Source organism: Coenobita brevimanus, chromosome 93 (assembly GCF_032717465.1).
Source record: "Coenobita brevimanus isolate Jiangsu-jjx chromosome 93, ASM3271746v2, whole genome shotgun sequence".
NCBI classification, from domain to species: domain Eukaryota; kingdom Metazoa; phylum Arthropoda; class Malacostraca; order Decapoda; family Coenobitidae; genus Coenobita; species Coenobita brevimanus.
The window spans coordinates 30,847,024-30,860,153 of record NC_137046.1 but is presented as its reverse complement, the minus strand read 5'-3'; the positions used below and the strand labels follow the sequence as shown (position 1 = coordinate 30,860,153).

The 13,130-nt window shown below is 41.5% G+C and overlaps 1 protein-coding gene across 5 annotated transcripts in view; it reads right to left on the bottom strand.

The window, feature by feature from the left end:
* LOC145412565 (putative monocarboxylate transporter 5) overlaps positions 1 to 13,130 on the bottom strand; it is a 473,562-nt gene that overhangs the window by 268,485 nt on the left and 191,947 nt on the right. For all 5 annotated transcript variants that reach the window (XM_080282467.1, XM_080282468.1, XM_080282469.1 and 2 more), the window contains one exon: positions 12,333 to 12,538. In XM_080282467.1, the coding sequence (XP_080138593.1) occupies positions 12,333 to 12,538 (206 nt within the window). The remainder of the gene's footprint in view (positions 1 to 12,332; positions 12,539 to 13,130) is intronic.

The following is a 13,130-nucleotide window of genomic DNA, read 5'->3' as shown; positions in this document are numbered from 1 at the left end:
CAAATGTGGATGGAATGGTATCTAAATTACTAGAGATGAATGATTATGTCAGAGAAAATGAACCACAAATAATATGCCTAACTGAGACAAAATTAACACCAAGGATATCCAATGACATACTAAACTTAGAGGAATACAATACAGTAATCACTCTAATATCCGGACGCCCAATAACCGAACATCCCCACTAACCAAACCTTATCGTCCTGGGATCAAACATTCCCAAAATGGTCCGAAAATCCAAAAAAATTAAAAAAAAAAAATCGATTTTTTGCCGTCCGTAATTTGAACTTGCCGCGCGCGCCGCGTGAGAGCATTGTTTTGGTTCGTCATTCCTCCGACGTCCGATAGAGCGCCGCTGCATCCTCCCCACTTCCCGCCTGTCTCTCACCGCGACTAGACCTACGCTGTTCGCCATGGCTGCCCACGTGCTCGCTTTTGTGGTGGTGCCGTACTTGCTGCAAGGCCTCCTGCTGCTCTCTGCCCTACTCTTAGTGTGTGTGATGATGGCCCCGCCTCCTGAGAAAAGGAAGAGAGTGGTGTTGACTCTGGAGAAGAAACGGGAGATATTGGAGAAGGTTGATGCGGGTTGGTCTTCTTCACGCATTCTCCGCGAGTTCAACCTGGCCCGGTCGACTTTGTTCGATATCAAGCGTTCCCGAGACAAGCTCATGCAGTACACGGCTGACTTCTCGTCGAGAAGCAAACGCAACGTGGAGAGGAAGGTTATGTTTACCCCCAAGTATGCAGAGATCGACCGCTCCATGTTGATTTGGTATCGACAGCAACGTGCAGCTGATGTGATGGTATGTGGAACGGAGCTGAAGGCTGCTGCTGAGAAGTTTGCAAGGCTTCACGACGCCCTTGACTTCAAGGCATCCGAGGGTTGGCTCTTCGCGTTCAAGTTACGACATGGCCTTACCAACCGTAAAGCACATGGCGAAGCATTGGACGCTAACGAGGATGGAGTGGACGAGTTTCGGCACAAGGTGAAAGGCTTGATCGACAGGGAGGGCCTCACTCTCGGTCAAGTCTATAACGCTGACGAAACTGGCCTATTCTATCGCTCGGTGCCAACGAACACTCTAGCCGATGAGACGGAGAAGCATGTACCTGGCCGCAAGCTTTCTAAGGAACGGATATCTGCTTTGTGTTGTGCCAATGCTAACGGCATGCACTGGCTTAAGCCCGTTATTGTTGGCCGTACAAAGCAGCCTCGGTGCCTTCGTGGGGTGATGGATGTCCTTCCTGTCGTATGGTACCATTCTTTGAAAGCATGGCTCACAGCTGTGATTTTCAAAGACTGGTTTCACCGTCACTTCGTCAAGGAGGTCATCCAGTACCAGACGAAGACACTGGGAATTCCTCGCGACCAGGTAAAGGCTCTCCTCCTCGACAATGCACCTGCCCACCCGTGCGACAAGGACTTGGTTGCTGAAAATGGCCGTATTAGGTGCATGTTTCTGCCACCTAATACGACTGCTCTCATTCAACCAATGGACCAAGGAGTGATCGTGGCAACAAAGCGCCTGTACCGTCGGAAGTTCCTGGACGAGGTGATGGTTGTTCTCGAGGACGAGGACGAGCGCAGGGAAGGACGTGACACTCGAGGCAAGCGGACTTTGGAAAACCTTCGCCGCTACAACATCAAGTCTGCGCTGTACAACTGGGCTAGTGCATGGAAGTCCCTGTGAAAACTCTTGAAAATGGTTGGTCTCGTCTGCTTCTCAGAACAGATGTGGAGTACGATTTCCTAGGGTTTGACGTGGATGACTTCCATGCACGGCTACGTACGCACGGCGACGATGTTGATGTGGACGATGTTCGTGAGTGGTTGGACGACGACGAGGGCGATCCTGGGTATCAGACGTTGTCTGATATTGAGATCGCGTCTTCGGTTGCTGGTGTCAGTCCCGAACTTGAAGATTCCGATGACGAAGGCGATGATGATGCGGACTCCTCTCAGCAGGACACTACTCCAGCCATCCCCAAGCTGAGCGCACTCCGGGAACATCTAGAGTTCGTCCTAGACTACCTGGAACACCCGGACTGCGACAGGGAGATGGGGCCCTTGGGACTCGTGGAGGAAGTGCGTGCTTTCCGGCAGCGCATCATCAATCGCCAGAATCGTCGGTCCTTGCGTCAGTCAACGATTGACAGTTTTTTCAGGCCCGTGACCCCCGCTGTGCCAAGCCCTGGTTCCACTCCGTTGCCTCCCCAAGACAGGCCCTCATGCTCCGAGCCACAGCCCAGCACATCAGCTACAGTGGAGTCACCGCTCGATGTGAGTTTGCGGCTATCTTCAGAGTCTTCTGTAGTCGGTGTACGCCATCACCACGACCCACCGATGTACCCCTTTGGTCGCCTGCCAGTGATACTCTGGACTCTGACAGTGAATAAACAGCAAGAACTTCTCCACTAGACCACACGGGAATTTTGAGTGTTGTGCAGTGAAAAACGGTGTGTTGTGTTAAGGTTTTCAAGTTGGGAGAAAAGACTCAGTAGAAAAGAAATTTAACGTAACTAACCTTCTTTGTTTTGGCTTTGGAAAATTAAAAAAACTTGGGAAAAGTTAATGTGCAACACTCAAAGTAAATGGAACATTATTTGGACTAAAGTGAACACTGTGAAGAGAACGGACTTCTGTGTGTTAGTGACTAAGTTCAGTGCAAGACTTCAGGAAGAGTGTAGTGCAAGTGCTTCAGGAAATCGTTCTTACTGTCAGAGTCCGAGAGGAGGCGGTTATTCATCGAGGTGGCCAGGGACTTGCTGTAAGTAGCCAGAATGTTTCATGTTGTACTATTTTCCATACTATACTTACCAGAATGTTTCATATTGTACTTTTTTCCATACTATACTTACCAGAACGTGTCATACTGTACTTCTTTCCATACTATACTTACCTCATGCATGTGCAGTAGGAATGTGTTTTTCAGAGTTAGGTTCGGTTAGAGTCCATAAGTACCAGAATGTTTATTAATGTATGAACATACTTCTAAACCCACATTTTATGCTTCATTTGCATTTATTTCAGTCATTTATGTGCCTTATTGGTGTGATTTGGGTGTTAAATAGGTGCTATGCATGTCCGGAGGGAGTTGTATAGGTGTTTCTCTGAGTTAGGGTCCATAAGTACAAGTCCATAAGCTGGGGCCCAATATCCGGACGAAACCAATATCCGAACCTACCGATGGCTCTATTGATCCGGATATTGGAGGGGTTACTGTATATGGAGAAGAGACAGAAATTTAAAAAAAGAAGGAGGAATTATAATATTAACTAAGAAAAATCTAAAAGTCAAGAAAATAAACCTATATATACCATCACAAGTAGAACTGATTGCAGTAGAGATCGACACATCTGAAGGTAAAGTAATTGTAGCCAATTTGTACATGCCACCCAGATCAAACATGGGAATGAGACGAATGTGAGGACCTGGCAGAGAGTACAATGCAGAGTATAAGATCATTGCTACATAAAATGGAAGAGAAATTGGAAAGAATTATACTAACTGGGGACTTCAATACAATTATAAATTGGAATACTCTAGATATAAATAGCCAAGAAAGCTGTTGGGACCAAAAGCTCCTGGATCTCATACAAGAGTATTTCTTAACGCAACATGTGAGGGAAACCACCAGAAAAAGAGGACTTGATGTACCTTCAGTGCTAGATCTAATATTTACTAGGCAAGAAAATGACATTGACAGTTTAATATATCACCCTCCACTCGGCAAAAGCGATCATGCAGTACTAAATTATAACTTCAGGATAGCATATGACATAGTAAACAGCAATGACAGTTACAAAAAGAGCCTAAACTATAAAAAGGGAAATTATCAAGACCTAAAGAAGTATTTCTTAGAAGTTGATTGGGAAAATGAGCTTAGAGGACAAGATTTAAATGCTGTATATAAAAAATTTTGTGAATTTTATGAAATAGGAGTCCAGAAGTACATCCCACAGCACAAAGAAGCAGATATGAAAATACAGAAATGGTTCAATACAAAATGTAAAAAATCAAAAGAAAGAAGAGATTTGTTGTGGAATAGATATAGAAGACACAATAGTGAAAGGGCGTATAATAATTACAAACAGGCATTAAACGACTATACAAGAATAAGGAGGGAAGCCCAAAAACGGTTTGAGGAGGATATAATAAATAAAAGTAGTGATCAACCAAAGCTGTTTTACAGCTATATCAGAAGCAAAACCAAAGTAAAAGATATAATACAATCCATTACGGACGAAGGAATCACTTATACACAAGAGAAAGATATTTGTGAAGCACTAAATAAGAATTTCCAATTAGTTTTAACAGAAGAAAAAAATTTTGAGAGGGACTATATGGAACACGCATGTCCACACATACTACCAGATATACAAATAGCAGAAAAAGTAATACAGGAGGATTTAAGTAGATTAGACAGAGGAAAAGCAAGTGGTCCCGATGAAATTTCATGTTGGGTATTACGAGAATGTGCAAAGGAGTTAAGTAAACCATTATTTTTAATCTTCAAGAAATCCTTGAGTCAAGGGAAACTACCTGATATTTGGAAAAAAGCAAATATAGTCCCCTTATTCAAGAAAGGAAATAGACAAAATCCTCTCAACTACCGACCAGTATCACTGACCAGTGTTGTAAGCAAGGTATTAGAAAAACATATAAGAAAAGCTTGGGTAAATCATCTAGAAGAACACAGTATGATAACAGAAAGACAGTTTGGTTTCAGAAAAGGAAAATCATGTGTTACTAATCTGTTGAGCTACTATGACAGAGTAACAAACACAATACAGTAAAGGGAAGGATGGGTGGACAGTATCTATTTAGATTTCAAGAAAGCTTTTGACACAGTACCACACCAAAGACTTTTATGGAAACTGTACCATCAAGGAGGAATTCGAGGCAAACTGTTTTGTTGGATGCAAGACTTTCTCATAAAAAGTGAAATGAGGACAGTACTAAGAGGAAACTACTCATCATGGAAAGAAGTGACTAGTGGAGTACCACAGCGTTCGGTGCTGGCACCAATCATGTTTTTAGTGTACATAAATGATATAAACAGTAACACTGGAAATGAGAGCTATCTGAATATGTTTGCAGATGATGCAAAAATACAAAGGAGAATTACTAGCACAGACTCTTGTAGGGAGCTACAAGAAGAATTAAATAAACTTCATGAATGGAGTGATACATGGCAAATGGAATTCAATGTGGACAAGTGTCATGTAATCAAGTTTGGTAAAAGTGGAAAAAGACCTGATTGGGATTATAAGTTAGGAAATAAAACCCTATACACATCAGAAAGAGAGAAAGACCTAGGTGTGATTATCAATAACAGACTATCTCCGGCTGACCACATCAGCGAGAAGGTACGGAACATGTATACACTGCTTGCAAATATGAGAATAGGATTCACATACATAAGTGAAGACATGCTAAGAAGGATAATAACATCATTCATTAGACCAACCCTGGAATATGCATCAGTAGTCTGGAGTCCTCATCTCAAAAAGCATATAGACAAGATTGAAAAAGTTCAACGGGCCGCTACAAGATGGATACCAAGCTTAAGGGACCTAAGCTACGAAGAAAGACTAAATAAACTGAATCTACCAACACTACAGGACAGAAGGAAAAGAGGTGACATGATAATGCTATATAAGTGCATATCAGGAAAGGAGAAAATAGACATAAATGATTACTTAACATATGGAGAAGCATCAGCAAGAGGACACTGCAAAAAACTGCATAAGAAGAAAGGTGATAAAGATGTAAGGAAATTCAGTTTCCCAAACAGAGCACCTGATCAATGGAATGCACTACCGAATGAAATAGTGTGTGCCAAAACAATTCACAAATTTAAGGATATGTACGATAAATATGGTTTAAGACACGGGACAGTACGAGCTTGACTCATTCCTGTAAAGATACAATTAGGTAAGAACACACACACACACACACACACACACACACACACACACACACACACACAAAAACTCGGTACGTGTTCATCCCTACTCTGAATTTGTCACATGGTGATGAACAGCTGTATTTTGGTGTATAGTTCTGGTGACGTCTGCTACAGTGCACCAGCACTCTCCCCATTTCCCGCCTACTTACCATCGTGACTACACGCTCGTCACCATGGCCGCCCACGTGCTCGCTTTTGTGGTGGTGCCCTACCTGCTGCAGGCCAGGCTGCCACTAGACTACTGTACATGGAAATTTCAGCACTGTGCAGTGTTCAGAAATTTGAATTCAGAGTGCAAAGGATTAAGTGTGAAGGGCAACACTGGCGTGTTGCAACTGCCGTGGCACAAGTAAGAACAAAATGCGCAGTGTTAAAAAATTATAACTCACAGTGCAAAGGATTAAGTGCAGCACAACACTGGATTACTGTATGTGCTTTAAGTGCATCTTCACCACTGTCAGAGCCATAGAGGAGGCAGGTTAATCTCTGTGACGACCACGGACGTGTCGTAAGTACCCTGTATACTGCCATATATTTTCCATACTTCTGATTTCTCATTCTCCAGTTCCTTTTCATTTTATTTTATGGTTCTGTCCCTTATTTGTGTGAACAGGGTCTTAAATAGGTGCTGTGCATGTCCAGTAGGGAGTTCTTTAGGTGGTTTTCAAGGTTAGGTTGGGCTGCAGTCTACAAGAGTCTGTCCAGGGGCATTTTTCCCAAGTCCCGAACAAGACCAAGTCCCAGATGTTGCTTGGGCTCTATTACATACATACAGGTATAACCCTATACAGTCATCCCTTAACATCTGCATTTTTAACATACACTGTTTTAAATATCCATGGGTGGATATAACATAAACGGTTTTAAATATCCGCAGGTGGATACAGTACCAGGGCTGGGTTTACTAAAGCATTTTATCTCACTGAACTCTGCTGACACTGCTCACTGCAAATGTAACATTCTCCCAGGCACAGTTCATGGCTGTTTTAATGATGGCATTATGCAGTGAATCAAATATAACACTCTTCCTTTTGGCCACTTCATTTATTTATGTCATTAATGCATCAGGGAAAAAGTTAGGACAGACTGGGAGTATTTCTCTTCTTCCATGTACCCTCAATGAGCTGGTATGAACCAGTTTACTGCCCTTCCACCCCCCTCTCTCTCTCTCGTACCCCTCAATGAGCTCGTCTAAATTGGTCAGCTGCCCCCCCCAACTCTCATATGTAATACGAAGCAATATGCACTCATACCAGAGTGGCTGAATGTGTTATATTATATTATATTGTGAATTCTATCTATCTATCTATCTACTGCCAGACGCCTCAATCCCGTTTGGGGTGGCCACAAACAAATCGCCTCCAAGTCGCCCTGTCCCCCGCCATTTCACTGCCCTGCTCCCAACTCACACCCCCCTCTCTCATATACCTCTCCACCCCATCTCTCCATCTCATCCTCGGCCTCCCCCTCCCTCTTTCCCCCTCCACCTCACTCACATACACTCTCTTCGTCAGTCTTTCACCCTCCATCCTCTCCACATGGCCAAACTACCTCAGTGTGTTCCTCATAACGCTTCCTATCACATCCACATCCACACCACAACTCTCCTTTATATCCTCATTTGTCAGCCTGTCTCTCCACGTGACTCCACAGGCTCCTCTTAAATAACTCATTTCCACTGCTCTCACTCTTGAGTTGTGTCCTTCCAACAATGTCCAAGCTTCACTTCCGTACATTAGAGTTGGTATCACAATACTGTCATGTAGTAACTTTTTCACTTCCATGCTCACTTCCCTGTTTCTTATCACTGCTTTCAAGGAACCAGCAACCTTTCTTCCCTGCTGTACCCTTTCAAGCACTTCACCCTCCAAACCTCCATCCTTACTCATCACACTACCCAAATACTTAAACGTACTCACATTTTCCAATTCCTCACCATCCAACCTCGCTGTACATTCACTAACTTCACCTCTCTCAAAGACCATCACTTTACTCTTCCCTACATTCACCTTTAGGTTGTGAATTACTGTGATAAAATACAAGTGATTTAGTGACATTTTTGCGATAATCAGAGAAGTCACGATGCAAAGCGCATTGCGAACATTTTTGTGGTCGCAAACCATGCAGTAATGCCATGAAATGACTCATGACATTATATCAATAAGCTTTATAAAAGTAAGTGGTTATAAAAGTCATTCATGAAGTCTAATAAAGTGTGTAATGATTTTCCTCACATCATTACTGTATCGCTAAAGTCTAACATAAACACCGGAATATCGTAACAAAACCATAGGAGACTGGCTAGGAGTGTTTTATTTTTATTATTAATGCAATTGCTGTGATGAGGTAATGTGGCTGTAACCCTATTTTGTATGGAAAAAATCTTGTGGTTTGGTGGAAACTTACACCTCCTTGGGCTATTTCTTGCATCAGACAGTCAAAACACACCTTGTATTCTCTCAAATCGTTCTCTGTGCTTGGAATGCCTACGGACATGCAGTTTGTTGCAAAATGATAGTAGAAAGAATGATGTTTGTCTGACAAAAATTTTTGCTCTCAAGATTAATGATTAGTGGGTTAAAACATGAGTTGAAAACACATAATTTTTTTCCAATTTCTCCGCAATGAGCACAGTCAGTACGTTGTCATCACAGCCACTGCAGCCAAAGGGTTAAGAGGGGTCCTGGGGTGTTTTTAAGGGGGGCAACAGATATCCATGGATTTTTAACATACTGTACGTGGGTGTCTCTGTTACCTAATCCCCGTGGATGTTAAGGGAGCACTGTCTACAATACCCCTAGATGCGATACCCTGGCTTAGTGATGGCGGTAGAAATACCACCATATCCCGCCTGACAATGGCCAAACCCAGGTTTAATGATGGATTTAGATTTTTCTTAAAACCACTTTTGATGATATTTTAGATTTAAATTTTGTGTTTTGGTTGATTTATAAACTGTTTCTACACTTATATTAATGTGTTTCAGTCATACGTGGGGTGAGCATTGTCATTTTGGGATACAGTTTACTAAGTTGGATTTTATCCAGACTTATATCTGACAACTTTCGTATTTTATTTTTGGGTTTAGGTGTGTGATAAACTGCTTTTAGACTTAGTTTAGCTTGCTTTAAAGTTATCTGGGAGATGAGGTGAGCTAGAAACTTTGTTTTTGGATTTATTTGGGTGAGTTAAGAACTTGGTTGGGGGGGAAAACCAAGGCTCAATAAAGCATCCCTTGACATATTAAATCTATCCCCCCTCTCTCTCTCTCTCTCTCTCTCTCTCTCTATATATATATATATATATATATATATATATATATATATATCTCATCACCATCATCATCCAATCCTAAGTTGCTCCATGAGAAGAGGGGCACTAACCCTCCACCAACCCACTTGTTGACACGTAGAGAGCACGTGTGGTTTGGTTATATGGTTACCACCCAGCGTTGTAAATGGTTTCTTGGTTTACAGGAAACCATTTGGCTTGTCACTCAATGTAAAGCCACCTGTAACAGAAAGAAAAGCAATAAGAAGTGACAGGAAAGATGAGAAGAATAGGAAGAGAGGAGGGCAGGCACAGAAAAAGAATGATAAAAGGCTAAGGAAGAAGTAGGCAGCACTACATCAAGTGAGTGGATGATGGTCACCACCACCTACCACTAAAAATGTTTCCTAATTAGAAAAAAAAAAACTTTCATCCATGTGTTCTCATAAATTAGTGTTCAGTTCCACATTTTTTGCTCGACTTCGTGCATCCCAACACGTTTAGGACTGACTGTGCATACGGCTATAAGGTCCTTTCTTGCGTCTTACTGACTTTACGTCACAGTCATATGGGTTTCGCAGTTTTAGGGGACAAAACTGAACAAAAATGTTTGCTAATCAGGAAAAAAAAAAAAAATTACTTCTATCCATGTTCTCTCATAAGTTAGCGTTCAGTTCCACATTCTTCGCTCTTTTTCTTCCTGATAGTCTTATATTTTTCGGATTGCTTCTGGGTGGTAAAAAAAATATTTCATGCTAAATCTGTTTCCCCATTGTTTTTAGCTGTGTTCCACTATGTCAACTCGTTTGACTCGTCTGGGTTACGGCAAAAGGGCCTGTCCATAAGTGTTACTACACTTGACCTAACCTAGCTTAACTATACCTAATAATTTAACCTAATCTAACCTAGCATCCAGTTGGGAAATCGGGAGATGAAAACCACCTTTGAGTACGTCAAGACAATCATACGTACGGCGTAAGGAACGTGATGATAAAAAATGGGAAGTTTTTCAGCAGGAATTGGTAATTTATCACCCTGGAAATAGTCAGAAGAACATCGAAAACAAACTGGAGGAATATGAATTGAACTGGTAAGTCCTTCTACTGCTTTAGGTAAAGTGTACGTTTACTGAAATGGCAAAAAAGTATGGCATAAATGAATGCACCATCATAACGATTTGGAAGGACCAGGAGAAGATAAAGATCGTGCATAGAAGTGATGTGAACCTTGTAGCTGTGAAAGTTTATATCTGTCCTGAAGCTGACTGAGAAGCTTAGGCCTACAGGGCGTTATGTGGAGCGTCAGAGAAATTCTCATTTTTACTCCTCCTTACCCAACGTAAATTACCCCCACTTATACACACCATCAGGTAAAACAGTGAGATATAATTATTGTAATTAGGAGCATCAGTGGTATTACAAATAGCATTAACAAAAAAGTAGGGCTAGGTACCCTTGTGTTGATACGTAGCTTCCCGGCACTCATCCCCTACCCCCCACCGATAATGTTGTCAAAGTTTCGCCTTCTCGAATCATGTGGCCTTCAGGAGAGACATTAGGCCATATGGTTATACTAAAATTTATGGGTCTGGCACTTTTAGGGGACGAAATGGAATGAAAGTGTTTGGAAAAAAAAAAAAACTTTCATCCATGTGTTCTTGTGAGTTAGCATTCCATTTCACATTCTTCGTTCTGTAACGCTTTTCCCAACACATTTTGGACTGATTGAACAGTTTAGCCATATGCTTAGTCTGTCTGAAATGTGTAGGGAAGCGTGATATCAAACGAAGAATGTGAAACGGAACGCTAACTCACGAGAACACAAGGATGAACGTAATTTTTTCTGGTTAGAACAAATTTTCGTTCTATTTCGTCCCCTAAAACCGTCAGACCCATAAATTTTTGTTTAACCATACGACCTAAGGTCTCTCCTGAAGGCCACATGATACAAGAGATAGCAAAACTTTGACAACAACATTGGGGTTGAGGGGCGGAAGGAAAATACCGTGGAGCTACGTATCAACAAAAGGGTACCCAGCCCAACTTCTGTTTTTGTTAATGCTATTTTTAATACCACTGATGTTTTTAATTATTATAGTTATATCTCTTTCATTGTTTTACCTGATGGTAGGTGCAAGTAGGGGTAATTTACATGGAGTCAGGTTGTAAGAAGGGGTGAAAGTGAGAGTTATGGAAAGTTGCCAGAACACATTGTACCATTAACACATAAACATGTTGTCTGCATGACACGGATTTGAGTACCACAGTCCTTGCCCAGTCCCTATTGCCTGCGGCACTTGAGGTTTGAGTGTATATATGGCCTATATATATATATATATATATATATATATATCATCCATCCATCCATCCATCATCCAATCCTGCGTTGCCCCATGAGGAGCGTAGGAACCCGGGGCTAGACAGTTGGTCCTGACATTTAAGATGATAGTGACCAACCTCACTCATCCCTGAGTGGCATTACATGAGCAATAAACCCCAACCATCCCTTGGATATAAACCTTCACCGGCTCAATCCGATTGGAGCACAATAATTACCCACTAAACCACCAGGCGCCAAAATTTGGTTATATGGTTACTACCCAGCGTAGTAAATAGTTTCCTGCCGTACAGGAAACCATTTGGCTTGTCACTCAGTGTAGAGTGACCCATAGGCAGATGGAAAAGGAAAGAATGAAGGAATAAAAGACAGAAGAGGGAGTGTAAAGTCACACGTAGGCAGAAGGACGAGGAAAGAATGAAGGAAAGAAAGAGAGAAGAAGATGGAAGGAAAGAAGGATGGAGGAGAGGACAGGGCAGACACCCGAGAGCAGCACTACATCGAGTGAGTGGATGGTGAGCGCCCCCACCTACCACAAGTATATATATATATATACAGTATATATATATATATATATATATATATATATATATATATATATATACTGTATATATATATACTGTATATATATATATATATATATATATATATATATATACAGTATATATATATATATATATATATATATATATATATATATATATATATATATATATATGCTTATATCTTTACAGCCAACTTAGTACTTACACAACAGTTAAGGATCATGCCAGATATCAGCAAGTTGGTGCCCCGCCATGAATATACCGAGATGAGGTAGTTGAGGAGCGGTGGGAATATCATGGTACCAATTCCAGAGCCACACACAGCAATACCCGTGGCTAGCGCTCGCTTTGATTCAAAATAGTAGCCCACACACACCACTGCTGGTAGGTACACCAAACCAAACCCAAACCCTGCAAAGAGACAAATCACATTTATTCTACTATCTATCCATCTATTTATGCTTGGTGCCCAGTTCAGTGTCCACACATAGTGACAGCAACTTAAAAATTTTAATATACATATACTGTTTATATATATAGTAATACTGTGCATGAAACATATATTTCTTCATTCTGTTCATTTTTGTCCCATCAGAAGTAGAGAAGCCCAAGGTATGCTACTTAGTCCAGACATATAGAGCACAAGCGAACAGTGGCATTGCTATGAGTGGCATTAAATGTGCAATAAATTTCAGCTTTCCCTTAGATGTAAACCCTAATGAGCCCCATCAAGTTGGAGCACCTTAACCCTCCATACCACTAGGTATCCATCTGGCTGTATGGTTACCACCACTATAGTAAATGGGTTTCTGTACAAGTATTATCATACACTGTAAGGTTTGTCATCCCAATGTATGAGGTTCATTAAAAAAAGAAATGAATTTTTAACAGTGCACCACCTTCCCAGTTTGGTGTGATTGTGATGGGAGTGCTGGGTAGTGGTGACTTTGAGCTTTAGTCCAACACTAGCCACATCACTTTGTCATAGAGGTAAATGCACTTG